Consider the following 14,461-nt stretch of genomic DNA (forward strand, 5'->3'; position numbering starts at 1 on the left):
ATTTCAGTCAAGTCACTCTGTGGTGTGGACGCTCTTCGGGCTTTAATAATATTCCTCAAATATTTTCAGGATTGATACATCAGTCTGTCCTCAGAGGTAATCTCCTACTGTGCATTTACTGAAGCAGCTCAACGATTCACTCTTCAGCATCACATGAACTTAAAACTGATCATAAAACTGTTAATACTGAAGTTCTGTAGGAAACTGATTATATGTTGTGATAAATTAAAGGAAGTCAGCAGGGCTAAAACAGATGATCGCATTCCCAGTGAGCTGTTTTTAAACTGACTGATTAAGATCACAGATAAAACTAAACCAGAAAGTGGAAGTGACGGCTGTTTCACAGATACGATGATGAACTGCTGCGGCCTGCTAACTCTCCAAAAGGAACAAGGTACTGATAAAAAACAAACAAACAAAAATGAAGAGACTTACATTAATGTAACCTTTGAAGTGAAAGACTTTTATTGGTTGAAATGGCACACAGTAACATCCTACAAATGATTCTGACACTGTTGGACAGAATCATGTTTTACTATCAGCTTCGTTAACAGGTAGACTATGTTCTGTTGAAATGTAATAATTTTAAAACAGACGGAAAAGACTGTGCGTCAACGGTTTCTAAAACATATGTATGGTCTTTATGGTAATTTTTTTATGGTAATTCTTCAGTTCCTCTGAAGAGCATTGAGGTGGAGCTGGAGGTGAGGGACCATGTGGCTACAGTGGTCTCCACTCTGAACTACGAGAACAAGGAGGACAAACCATTAGAGGCTGTTTTTGTCTTCCCTCTGCCTGGAGATGCTGCTGTCTGTCATTTCAGTGCTAAGATTGGACAGACACAGATTGTAGCTGAGGTGAAGGAGAAACAGGAGGTGAGCTGGACAGTAAATATGACCTCATTATAAGTAAGATTAAAGACAACAATAAACACAGTGAATGATACTGACATGTGTCTCCGTCCTTCAGGCTCGTGAGGAGTATGATGATGCTCTGAGCTGCGGTCAGCAGGCCTTCCTATTGGAGGAGAGTGAGCAGAGTCCAGATATATTCTCTCTGAGTGTGGGCAGTCTGCCTCCAGGAGAGAGCGCCTCCATCAGGTTGGAGTACGTCACTGAGCTGGCTGTGCAGGCTGATGATGGGCTGAGGTTCTGCCTGCCTGCTGTGCTCAACCCTCGATACCAACCTCAGGGTAGGAAACTTCAAAATATTTGGACCAGAAATGCTTAAGATTAAACAATTGATGTGGATTCCATTATTTTGCCAACATTGTTATAAAACTATTTGCAATGCTCTCTATTAAGATTGAGCAAGTATGTGGATCAAGAACACAGCTCTATAGTTAAATTGTCAAAATACACAAATGCACAGTTCTCAGACACTTGAGCTCAGTGTTAATTTTGACAGCAAATTTTGATTTAGTTTTAGTCATAGTCTTGTGACAAAAATGTAATTTAGTTTTAGTCATAATTTAGTCATCTGAATAGTTTTAGTTTTAGTCGATGAAATATCGTAAGAATATAGTCGACTAAATCTACAGGTGATTTATTCGACTAAAATATAAAGGGTGTAAAATGTAAATGCTTTTTCTTCAGTTCCCTTGAAATAGTCATTATACACACTTACACAAAATTAAACATTTTTTTAAAGTTTTTTTACCCGAGATAGTCGCCCCACATGGTTTACACATTGTTTTGTTTGTCACAACGTCAAAGGACAAATGTGTCCATACACCGGCTCTTCTCTTTCTCTCTGCTGACATTGTTTACATAACTTAGTTCTATTGGAAGGAAATCACAAATCGCAGGCTAGTTTGGTCTTCCCGGGTTTAGAGCAAATTTGTGCAACTGTGCGTTTGATTGTATGTTTTCCTAACTTGTCCCGCCCTTTTACAAAATTAAATAAGTTCTGATTGTATTTCGTCCCGCCAAGCATTTTCGTCTCATTTTCATTTGTTGACGAAAGTGTAAATTAATTTCGTTATCGTTTTTATCATTTTAGGTAGTTTTTATTTAGTTATCGTCTCGTTATCGTCATGAAAAAAAGGTTCGTCGACGAAAACTATGACAAAAGTATTTCGTCAACGAAATTAACACTGCTTGAGCTCTGATGGTTTGTTTGTTTAGCTCTGCAGCTTTAAACTAATTTGCATACTAATGTCCACAGTTTAAAAAGATGTAAATATTTACTGAAACAAAGACTCTTGTTTGACTTTGATGTCATATTTATTGTTTTAAAGAACAGCTGTAAAATATTTTCAGATGTACAGAATCTTTACTCAAAAGACTGAAACCTTTATCTGGATCAGAGGTTCTTAACAGCTTAAATTATTTGACTGTGAGCAGCCTTGTTGTTTACAGCATTTCTAACCTGATGTTGTGTGCAGGTAGTGAAGGTGCAGGTGTCCAGGTGACTTCTGTTCCAGCCTCTCTGGTGCCCTACAGTCTGTCTTTCTCTGCCCGAGTGTCCTCTCCTCGTCCAGTCTCTAAAGTAGAGTCCAACTGCTCCCTGGACCCTCTCCAGTACCTCAGCACTGATCAAACCCAGGCCACGGTAGGTAGAGTGCTGATGTGTCTGCTGTGTGTGGTTGTTACTGATTACTGAGAACTAAATATGAATGTGTTTGTGGTCTGCAGGTCAAGTTGGCTGCAGGACACAAGTTTGACAGAGATGTTGAACTGCTGATTTATTACAAAGACGCCCACCAGCCCACTGCTGTGGTGGAGGCAGGACAGGCCTCTGCTGAGGCAGGTCAGTGAAAATTAGTAATTTTGGATTAAAAAGGTCCATGATCATCCTCCTCCAGTTAATTACATGTATTTGAATATATTGTAGATTCATATCATTTTCTAGTCCCTCTTCTATTTCAGGCACTCTGATGGGTGATCCAGTGGTGATGGTGAGTCTGTACCCTGAGTTCCCCCAGTCTGTGATGTCTTCATTGGCTTCATGTGGAGAGTTTGTGTTCCTAATGGATCGATCTGGAAGTATGAGCTGTGCTACCAATTACAGCAAGCAGGAGGAAACTCGCATCAGCAGTGCCAGGGTATCCATAATAATTTATTACAATCATAAAGTCTTTCAGTGTCCCTCTCACACAGTGGTCTCACCATGTTTTGCCTCTTCTCTTAAGGATACTCTGCTGCTCCTGTTGAAGAGTTTACCAATGGGCTGCTATTTCAACATTTACAGTTTTGGGTCCACATATGAACACATCTTCCCGTAAGTCTCTCCCTCATCTCAGTCAGCTCAAGAAAGTCTCCGCTGTCTTTGGCAAATTATCTGCATGTGTGTTTTGGTGCATGTTTGTGTGATGGCAGTAAGAGTGTGGAGTACAGCCAGAAGACCATGAAGGAGGCTCTGAAGAAAGTTGAGCAGATGGATTCTGATCTGGGTGGAACGGAAATCCTGCAGCCCCTCAAACATATTTACAGCCAGCCCTGCATTCCCAACCAGCCTAGACAGGTCTCACACACACACACACACACACACACACACACACACACACACACACACACACACACACACACACACACACACACACACACACACACACACACACACACACACAGATACACAAACCTTCAAATGTGTCTTCATGTTTAAAACTGGCTTAAAACTTTCCTTTATGATTGAGCTTATAGTTAGGACTGGATGAGGTGACTCTGAACCATCCCTTAGTTCTGCTGCTATAGGCCTAGGCTGCTGGGGGGGCTCAACAACATGAGCAAAACTTGGATCACACAGATGTTCTACTAATGTCTCTTTGCAGTAACAAAACTAAACCATCATGAGTTTTCATGTCATGTATTATAACCCTGTGAGTAAAATCATTGTTCAGGTAACACTTTTGTTTGGAGTTCATACTAACTGTACATTGTTCATTGCAAATAAAAACCATTTGTGTTTCTGAAAGCTAACTCAGCTCTCAGCACAAACTGTGTGTTTCTGGGTCTGATGTTCTGTCCCTTATGTACCAACTCTCCTCTCAGCTGTTTGTCTTTACTGATGGAGAGGTGGGGAACACCAAAGAAGTGATAGATCTGGTGAAGAAGAATTCAGGTTCTCACAGGTGAAACTACAAACACACAACTATATCTACACAATTCCCAGGATGTCCAACATGTCCTCAGTGTACTTAAAGAAAACTGCTGTACTGCAGGTGTTTCTCTTTTGGGATTGGGGAAGGGGCCAGCTCTGCTCTCATCAATGGGATGGCCAAGGAAGGAGGAGGTCACGCTCAGTTCATCACAGGGACTGACAGGATGCAACCAAAAGTAAGACATTAAACACAATAAGAAGTGAAGTGAAACACTGCAGCAGCAGCAGATATGTATTTGAGATCAGACCTGCAGTGAGTAAAATGTCTGTTCCAGCTGTTTGTGTATATTTGGAGAGTTTTTCATTATTTTTCAGGTGATGCAGTCGCTGCGATTTGCTCTGCAGCCGACTGTGGTCGACATCTCAGTCACATGGGATTTACCAAAGGAAGTGTCTGTCACTGTCCTCTCTCCACCAATCACAGCACTTTTCCAGGGTCAGAGGTCACTGATTTATGCCCAGCTCAGTGGACAGGTAGGAGCAGCACCATCTCATGTTGTTGTTTAGGTATTTGATGACAGTCATTAACATGACTTCAAACACTGTAATTCTGTCTCAGAGCTCAGAGGCAGCAGAGGGCTGTGTGACAGTGAAGTACAGCCTGGCAGGTCATCCCTCTGAGAACCAGCTGCACTTCAGTCTCAGACCTGCAGCAGACACTGGGTAAAATAGTTTAATACAAGCAGCATTGTTCTTTGAATCATGAGTTTACATGTGTTGGGTTTAAAATAATAATCAATTTTCAGAAGCATGACACTACTTACCTTAAAACACTTTGTTAATAACACACATGTAATGGCATTTATCTAGATTTAAACATGTTTCAGTACAGTCACTTTTTTTTAATCATATTTTCTTCATATTTGGATTAGGGGTGTTAGTATGTCATTACTCATGACAAACATTAAAAATGAGTAATCTCAGTCTGCTTTGAAATAATTAGGTTTGTGTAAAATCAAGAAGCCATTGTTTGGACTCATCTCCAAAGATTGTACACGTTTTCATGTATTTTGCCAGCATATAGAAGGATCTACTGTGGTGCCAGTAGCAAAAAAACCCCTAATGCGGATACAATCGCATAAAAATAGATGCAAGTTACTGACAAACTAAAGTAAGAAAAAGTGCAATCATTCTGTAATTGTTAGAAGAGCCCAGACCGTTTTATGGTCCCTTTCAGTCAATTCATTTGGTACAATACTTATAGTATAGGATATCACACCCTCGCATGTCCTGCTAAAGACACCTCTATTCACGCCTTTTAGCCCGCACATATATACTCTGTCATCACAGTCATCCCTCAGTTCTTACACTCTTCACCTTGCTAAGCTAGCGCGTAATTGATCCAATAATATGATCCAATCAGTACAACCCCCCCCCCCCCCCCAAATAAAGTCACATCATTTTGATCTACAAAAAACATCTTGACTACAGGAATAACATGTTAATTTTCTTTATTCATTATCAATTTGGGGTAAAATACTACCATGTTTAATCATTTGGTTAATGTAACCCCCCACCCCCCCAAAAAAACCCAAAAAACTTGGTATCACCTAACCCGCTTTCTCTGCGAAGTGGCGGCCTTCACCGTTTGCTTGTGGAAGAAGGCAGCTAGCTACTGCTAGTTAGCTGTTATCTGCTGGCTCAAAGTTAGCTTAACTGCCCCTGTTGGTGTTAGTCCTCACTGCTCAGTTGGTGTGTGGGCTAATTTTGAGTTTTCTAGTGCAGCGCTTTTTTGCTTTGCTTTTTGGTATCAAACTGAAGCAGGCAAAGCAGAAATCTTCTGTTCACCCCTGTCCTCAGGGGTGCGGTTTCTCTTTGCACGACAAAGACCAGCATGAAGCCCCGTCTGTGCCTGAGCGCTTTGTCGCCAGCTCCCGTGCTCGACCCTGGAGAAACAGACGACGCTTGTAGAGAAAGTGGTGGGAAGGATGGCTGTCGCACGGCATGACCCTCTACCCTCCGAGACTGGAAACCCACCTTCGTCCAGGTCTGAAGATGAGAAGTATCTGGTCAATGTCTACACAATTAGCTAGACAGACCACATGTATTACAGTGATGGGTTAACTGAAAGCAAGCTGTAGCTGTGTGAAAGAGTTGGCCAGCTTCAGTCTGAGCAAGCTTACCAGGATGGCAATGACCTGCTGGACATCGGCCTGGACTTTCATGGTCTGTTGGAGGATGAGCAGGAGAGCTTCTCATTGACCCAGTGTGCTGCCGCTGCTCCACCAACAAGCTGGCCATATGACGACATGTCTCTTTTTTCACTGCAGTGGATAAGCTGCAGGTGGACTGGCCCTCTGGTCCACGAGCCCAGAAACCATCACGGTTTGCGGGTTTTTTCCTCCCACTTGAGCCCACTGTGGTCAAAAATTACCTCCCAGTTTTCCCAGATTTTGGCTCTGAGCTAACTGCTTCATGGCGTGAACCACTGTCTGCCTACGTCACTGTGCCCAGCTACGGACAGTAGCTGGAGCACAAAGGAGGCTGGCTTAGCCAACCCACCTGAGATGGAGCCGTCCCTGGCAACTTATCTGGCCTGTCCCATAACCATTGTGTGGGTGGCCCGTCAACTCTTCCATTCGAGCACTGCAGATTCTCTGCATCTCAGCTGGACAAGATTTATTGGACTCAGGCAGGCATCCCCCACACCATTGTCTCCATCACTATGTTCCAGAAGTACCAGGCGATGTGCCTGGTCACTAGTTCCCCCAGACAGTATACTGGCACCTCTTCTTATTGAAGTCAGAGTCACCACGGATTACATTCTCCATGCGTCCTGCTGTGCTGCAGTCTCCCTGGGAAGAGGGATGGCTTCAACAATAGTGGTGCACAGCAGCTGTGGCTGACACTCTATGATGTCCCGGATAGGGACAGGGCTGTTCATTGGACGAACCAGAGTCTGCTCTCGGGGTATCTGGGCAATCACTCAAAGCCATTCAGGCTAAATTTGAACCGAGGAAGAAGCAGACAGAAGCTCTGGGTCATATTATCCCCAGATGTGATACAAAGCCCAAGATGACTGCTAGCTCTCGCCCTCCTGCCATTTCTCTGCCTTCCAGAGCTGGAGGAGAGACCCATTGCTGCTGTGGGTGCACCACCGGTGAGGGCGTAGCTTCCGGGTTGGGTTCCACGCCAGTCGGCTTGGAGCAAAGGCCTAACTTTGGGGCGCGAGAGGGATAAAATCTGATTCTCCAAAATAGCTTACGCTTGCCTCCTGCGCTTGCCAAGATTGTCTCCCGTGAAATGAACTCATATAAACACTAAAGCAATCTCCAGGCACTGTTAGTGTGTGCAGTTGTGCATGAACGAAACAATGCATGGAAGTGGGCGGACGTGAGCTGAGGAGGGCTTTAGCACTAAACTCATCTGGCTTACGTGATCACATTTAATTGGAAAGATATTACAATGGGACCAGATTTTTCACCCAAGGTAGGTGAATATCCATGATGATTTTATTAACGTTATCTGACCTGGGACCTGAATATGCCCTCCAACTAGAGCGAAAATCCGATTTGTGCAATGTCGACTTAGGCAATAAAGAGCATGAAAAATACCATTCACCATGACGCTGAATCAGTGTGAGCCCTGAGCTTGTTTCTCTGCTACTCATTTTTGCTAGCTTGTGGGTTGGGTGGATTTGACTGGCACACACTAATACAAGCTTTGATTTCACATGAGAGTGGCTGCAGAGCTGTGGTGTCTAGAGTCAGCTTGATGGCTGGGTTCGCCTAACTGCTATCCTCGTGTTGCTAAATAAAAATGATAAATGGACTAGTTTTTATATAGCACAATGTTATTTATTTCAGTTACTGAAAATGTTTTTTTCAGTTTCAGTTCTTTTCGTTAACTATAATAACCCTGTTTGTTACAAAGCTTACCAGCCGGCAGGAACCAGCTTGGTGGTATCACATGGTATAGCCAAACTCGCATGCAATTGGTAAGTGGGTTTCCTTGGACGCTTCACTACTACCGTAAGGACTGTAAAAGCTGCACCGGTAAACCAGAAAGCGCTCAACAAGATTTTAATTAAGTGATTATTTCTGTTTTGGTATTAGGTTCGGGTCCGCTTGAGACATCATTTCGGTCTGGATCCGGACCGAGGTCCGCCTATTGGTGATAGCTGTCATAGAGGGATGTAACGGAATCTGCCCATTTTTCAAAATAAAACATTGTTCAGACTCAAACAATAAGTAAAATGGAAATAATGTAAGTTATTTATTCTTTAAGTGCGGCCTGGTACCAAATGACCCACGGACTGGTACCGATCCACGGCCCGGGGGTTGGGTACCTGTACATTAGCACACCCATGGCCAGACATGCTCCTGTATGCATTTCCCCCAATGGAAATGATACCACCAATTCTAGAGAAAGTGCATCTGCAGTGCCTCTCTCTGATTCTAGGGTGGCCAGCAAAGTCATGGTATGTAGAAATAATCAGTTTGCTGGCAGCGAGGCCCTGGCAGCTTTCTCTCCACAGGGACCTTCTCTCTCAGGCAGGAGGAGAGGTGATTCATCCACGCCTGGACCTGTGGCGGCTGCATGCTTACCCGTTGAGAGGTCAAATTTGATAGCTGTATCTGCATCTGTATGAGGTTTCTTTCTTTCAAGACTGTGCTTCTTCTTGCTTTGGCTTCCGCAAAGCAAGTGAGTGACCTTCATGCATTATCTGTGCATCCTTCATGCACACAATTCTCTTCTGTCAGTCTCAGGGTTGTACTACAGTCAAATGCCACATATCGACCTAAGGTTTTTCCTGAAGCTTATAGCTCTATGGAATTTGAACTTCAGTTTTTTTCCCACTCCTTTCTCATCTGAGGAGGAGAGGAGGCTGCGTTTTCTGTGCCCGGTGCATCTGCTACGGGTCTACATTGACCGGACTCAGAATGTGCGTTTATGTGACCAGTTGTTTGTCTGCTTTGCTAATCCAGCTAGGGGTAAAGCTCTGTCTAAACAGAGGCTGTCCCACTGGATTATGGAGGCCAGCTCCCTGGCATATGGCACTAAAGGTGTTGCTTTGCCCCAGGATGTAAGAGCACATTCCACCAGGGGAAAGGCAACGTCATGGGCCATTTTTAGAGGGGTTCCTATTAGTGAAATTTGTGCTGCAGCTTGTCGGTCATCACCGCACAGTTTTGTTTGGTTCTATTGTTTGGATGTGACAGCTCCTTCATGAATTATTCTGTCCTTTCTGCTGGGTCTGCCTTTCACTAGCGTGCTAATGATCCGACTCTATGGTGGCTGCTCTCTGAGGCGTCTATATATGTCCCATACTATATGTGTTATACAGAAAAAAGAAAATCCCAGCTCAGCCCTACTGGTGGTCTTTTTGCCCTCCAAGCTCGGGTCCTCTACCAGAGGCCTGGGAGTTTGAGGGTCCTGAGCAGTATCTTAGCTGTTTCCAGTATTGTGTTCTTCTGGACAGAGATCCCGGATGTTGTTCCAGGAATCTGCTGGAGCCACTCCCCCAGCTTGGGGGTCACTGCCCCAAGTGTTCCACTTACCATGGGGACCACTGTTATCTTCATCTTCCACATCCTTTCCAGCTCTTCTCTGAGCCCTTGATATTTATCGAACTTCTCGTGTTCCTTCTTCTTGATGTTGCTGTCACTTGGTATTGCAATGTCTATCACTACGACCTTCTTCCTTTGTTTGTCCACCACTACAATGTCCAGTTGGTTAGCCATCACAAGTTTGTCTGTCTGTATCTGGAAGTCCCACAGGATCTTTGCTCTATTGTTCTCAACCACCCTTGGGGGCGTGTCCCATTTTGACCTCGGGACTTCCAGGTCATACTTGGCACAGATGTTCCTGTATACTATGCTGGCTACTTGGTTATGGCGTTCCATGTATACCCTGCCTGCTAGCATCTTGCACCCTGCTGTTATGTGCTGGATTGTCTCAAGGGCATCTCTGCACAGCCTGCGCCTGGGGTCTTGCCTGGTGTGGTATTCCCTAGCCTCTATTGATCTTGTGCTCAGAGCTTGTTCTTGTGCTGCCATGATTAGTGCCTCTGTGTTGTTTGTCAGTCCAGCTTTAGCCAACCATTGGTAGGATTTCTCTATGTCAGGCACTTCTTCTATCTGCCGGTGGTACATGCTGTGCAGAGGCCTGTCCATCCATGATGCTTCCTGTTCTTCCTCCTCCTCTTTCTCGGGTTTCTGCTGCTTGAGGTACTCACTAAGCACACGATCCTTTGTGGCCATCTTCTTGATGTATTCATGGATCTTTGTTGTTTCATCTAGGACAGCGGTTCTGACACTTACTACTCCTTGGCCACCTTCCTTCCGCTTAGCGTACAATCGCAGGGTGCTGGATTTGGGGTGAAACCCTCCATGCATGGTAAGGAGGTTTCTTGTCTTGACATCAGTGGTTTCTATTTCCTCCTTTGGACAGCTTATTATCCCAACAGGATATCTGACAACTGGCAGGGCATAGGTGTTGATGGCCCGGATCTTGTTCTTTCCATTCAGCTGACTCTTCAGGACTTGCCTTATTCTCTGCAGGTGCTTGGAGGTTGCAGCTTTCCTAGCGGCCTCTTCATGGTTCCCATTTGCCTGTGGGATTCCAAGGTACTTGTAGCTGTCCTCAGTGTCTGCAATGTTGCCTTCTGGTAGTGTAATCCCCTCAGTTCTGACTACTTACCTTCTCTTAGTTACCGTCTGACTACACTTCTCCAGTCCGAATGGCATTCCGATATCACTGCTGTAGATCCTGATGGTGTGGCTCACTGAATCGATATCTTGTTCATTTCTGGCATACAGCTTGATGTCATCCATGTAGAGGAGGTAGCTGATGTTCACTCCATTCTGTAGTCGGTATCTGTAGCTGGTCTGTTGTTGATCTGGCTGAGGGGATTCATGCCTATGCAGGACAGCAGTGGGGATAGAGCATCTCCTTGTTAAATCCCGCACTTGACGTTGATTTGTGCGATGGGCTTGAAATTGGCCTCTAGTGTTGTTCTCCACATTCCCATGGAATTCTTGATGAAGGCTCTTAGGGTCCTATTGATCTTGTACAATTCTAGGCATTCCAGGATCCATCAAGTCATAGGGTTTCTTGTAGTCAATCCAGGTGGTACACAGGTTGGTCAGTCTAGTCTTACAGTCTTGAGTGATTGCTCTATCTACTAGTAGCTGGTGTTTTGCTCCCCTGGTCACTCTGCCTATCCCTTTCTGGGCCTCGGCTCATGTATTGTGCCACGTGCCTACTCATCTTAGCAGCTGGTTCATTTGGGCTGCCAGGCACTCATGGAGTGCAGTTAGCTTCTTTAGCCAGTAGGTGTGTATCATGTCAGGGCTTGGTGCTGTCCAGCTCTTCATGTGTGAGACTCTTTCCTGGATGTCTGCCACTGTGATGGTTACTGGATCCTGTTCAGGGAGGTTGCTGTGGTCTGCTCTTAGATCCACTAGCCACTGAGCATTGGTATTGTGTGACGCATCCTTCTCCCATATGCTCTTCCAGTATTCGTCTGTCTCCAGCCTTGGTGGGGGCGCTGTTCTCATATTGTTCCCCTGCCACTGGGAATATACCTTAGATGGTTTAGTGGAGAACATCCAGTTTATTCTCCTGGCTTCTATCTCTCTGGAATACCTCTTCAGGCAGTTAGCCAAGGCTGTGAGTCTTTGCTTGGCAGTCTCTAACGCCTCAGGTATGGACAGCCTGTTGTACTTCTTAGGCACCGCTTTCTTCATTACACCTTTCTGCAACTCTGAGAGCTAGCTAACTTCCCTCCGTGCTGCCTTGATCTTAGCCTCTAATCGTCATTTCCATGGAGGGTACTGCTCCTTATTGCTGTTCATCTTATAGTCAAACATCTCAAGGATCACTGCTGCCATGGTATACATCAACTGATTGGTATCAGCGGTAGGGATTGACTGTAGTGTTGCATTTGCATCTTCTAGTAGATCTTCAGAGAGTACTTCACGTAGTCGTTGTAGTCTGCCTTGATTGTCCAATTCTCCTTCTTAGCCATGATCTTATCTTTCAGGTCAGCTGCTCTGGTATTCAGTGTACTTGTTATTATTGGGGCTTGGTACCCAATCTCGGTGTGTGGGGATGATGAACTCTCCCCCCGACCTGTTGTCCTGGCTCCCCTTTGCCGTAGTATTTGCGTTGTACCTCGTCTATCTCTAGTTGCGATAGCAGTTGCTTCCTTTGTATGTTGGAACACTGATATATAATATAATGGAAATGTCAAAAGGGACCGGAGAAACGACATGGGTCCACCCTCCTTTTGCTGCCTGTACGTCGGAGATTTCACCAGTAGATGAGAGGGTTGCTTTCCTGCGCCTTCGGGCCGTTGAATGGGTCCTGACTGTTGTTTGTGTATATGTGCCAAATGACAGTTCAGAGCATCCACCCTCCTTGGAGTTGCTGGGTGGGGATGCTCTAGGGTACTCCATCCAGTGACTCCTGCTGGGAGACTTCAATGCTCATGTTGGCAATGACAGTGAGACCCGGAGGGGTGTGACTGGGAGGAACGGCCTGTCCGATCTGAACTCAAACAGTGTTTTGTTATTGGACTTCGGTGCAAACTACAGTTTGTCCATAACAAACACCATGTTTGAACATAAGGATGTCCATAAGTGCACGTGGTACCAGGACACCCTAGGTTGCAGGTCAATGATCAATTTTGTAATTGTATCACCAGATCTTCAGTCGTATGTGCTGGACACTTGGGTGAAGAGAGGAGTTGAGCTGTCAAACTGATCACCACCTGGTGGTGAGTTGGATCGGGTGGCAGGGAAGGATGCACACTGAAATGTATTGTGAGGATGCGCTGGGAACACCTGGCAGAGGCTCCAGTCCGCGAGCTCTTCAACTCCCCCATCTGGCAGAACTTCAACAGCATTCTGAGGGAGGCTGAGGACATTGAGTCCGAATGAACCATGTTCCGCACCTCCATTATTGAGGCTGCTGCTCAGAGCTGTGGCTGCAAGGTGGTTAGTGCCTGTTGTGGTAGTAACCCCCGAATCAGATGGTGGTCACCTGAGGTCAAGGGAGCCATGAAGCTGAAGAAGGAGGCCTTGGTTAGCCTGTGGGACTCAGGAGGCAGGGAAGGGGTACCAGCAGACCAAGCGAAAAGCAGTTCGGGTGGTGGCCGAAGCAAAAATTTGGGTTTGGGAAGAGTTCGGTGTGGCCATGGAAAAAGACATTTGGATGGCCTTGAAGCGATTCTGGCAAACCATCAGGCAACTCAGGAGGGGAAAACGATGCTCTACTCACCTGATTTATTGTGTGGATGGGGTGGTGCTGACTTTAATTGTGGCTATAGTCAGGTGATGGAAGGAATACTTTGGGACCTCTTAATCCCACTGACATGCCTTCTGTAGTGGAAGCAGCGTCTGAGGAAGAGGGGATGAGTCATCACTGTTGGCTGAGGTCACTTAGGTGGTTAACCTATTAACTGGCAACTGGTTTTTCATGCTTTCCGACTTTGAAGCCTCATAGCATCACAGTAACGCTGCAGTCCGCTCTTACGATGCTTTTTTATGACAGACTAGACCCTCAGAATTGGATTGACACCACATTTGTCCAATCATGTTATGAAATGGGTTTTCCAGAGCCAATAATAACCAGTGTCATGTGACTTTTCTGGACATGCACCCAAATGTTCCTCAGTCGTTCTGATTGGTCGAGTCTGACCCAAAATCCGAAACCACAGATGTATAGCCAATAAAATTCCTGACACGTGGGTATATGGCACTATGGGGTGGGTTTTCACATGCATATTCAGTGTGTCCTCCGTGCGTGAAACTGAGCAGGAAGTAAGAGTGTATGCGCAGTTGTGCGTAAACAGTCTTGCTTTTTCTTGCCAAAGGATTGTCAAAAACAGACCCACCCCATAGTGCCAAGCTTTGTAATTAATTAATCGAAATTAATCGCATTTTAATCGCATTTCAATATTTGACATGAGAAATATTAATTTGAGTTTGGTTGATGAATGAATCAATATGCATAAGCTTAAACTTCAAAATTTTGTTTATTTTCCCACCAGTCTACTACACAGACCAACGAAGGGTGGAAGTGCTCCTGTGATAAGCAAACACCTGAAATTAAAGTTAAGCATCATAACTGGATAGTTTTATTAAACATTAATGCCTCACTTAATATAGTTGGAAATTAATCATTCTCTCAGCTGTATTCCTTGATGTTGAAATGTGTCATGCTTGTTTTAACAGCTTATTTTCATTAAAAGACTTAAAATTAAACCACAAAAAGGAGAAAAAGTTTAACCAGCTGCTTTTACACAGCTGTGCTTTACACTCACGGTTGCTAGGCGCAGAGGTGAGGACAGGTGACGCTGATATGAAGGCTAGCCGCTCACTTCCTCCCTTTGAGGTCTTCGTGGGCTCTGAAG

General features: G+C 44.9%; 1 protein-coding gene across 1 annotated transcript in view; it reads left to right on the plus strand.

Moving 5' to 3' along the window:
* Positions 1–14,461, plus strand: part of LOC115791276 (von Willebrand factor A domain-containing protein 5A-like) — a 45,926-nt gene continuing 31,465 nt past the window's right edge. Inside the window, exons 1-13 of the mRNA XM_030745464.1 lie at positions 1–96; positions 347–394; positions 673–875; positions 970–1,192; positions 2,387–2,553; positions 2,637–2,751; positions 2,871–3,046; positions 3,134–3,222; positions 3,321–3,465; positions 3,993–4,072; positions 4,163–4,277; positions 4,417–4,575; positions 4,661–4,764. Coding sequence (XP_030601324.1) covers positions 352–394; positions 673–875; positions 970–1,192; positions 2,387–2,553; positions 2,637–2,751; positions 2,871–3,046; positions 3,134–3,222; positions 3,321–3,465; positions 3,993–4,072; positions 4,163–4,277; positions 4,417–4,575; positions 4,661–4,764 — 1,619 coding nt within the window. The 5' untranslated portion in view covers positions 1–96; positions 347–351. The remainder of the gene's footprint in view (positions 97–346; positions 395–672; positions 876–969; positions 1,193–2,386; positions 2,554–2,636; positions 2,752–2,870; positions 3,047–3,133; positions 3,223–3,320; positions 3,466–3,992; positions 4,073–4,162; positions 4,278–4,416; positions 4,576–4,660; positions 4,765–14,461) is intronic.

Source organism: Archocentrus centrarchus, chromosome 13, assembly GCF_007364275.1.
Source record: "Archocentrus centrarchus isolate MPI-CPG fArcCen1 chromosome 13, fArcCen1, whole genome shotgun sequence".
Classification (NCBI taxonomy): Eukaryota; Metazoa; Chordata; class Actinopteri; order Cichliformes; family Cichlidae; genus Archocentrus; species Archocentrus centrarchus.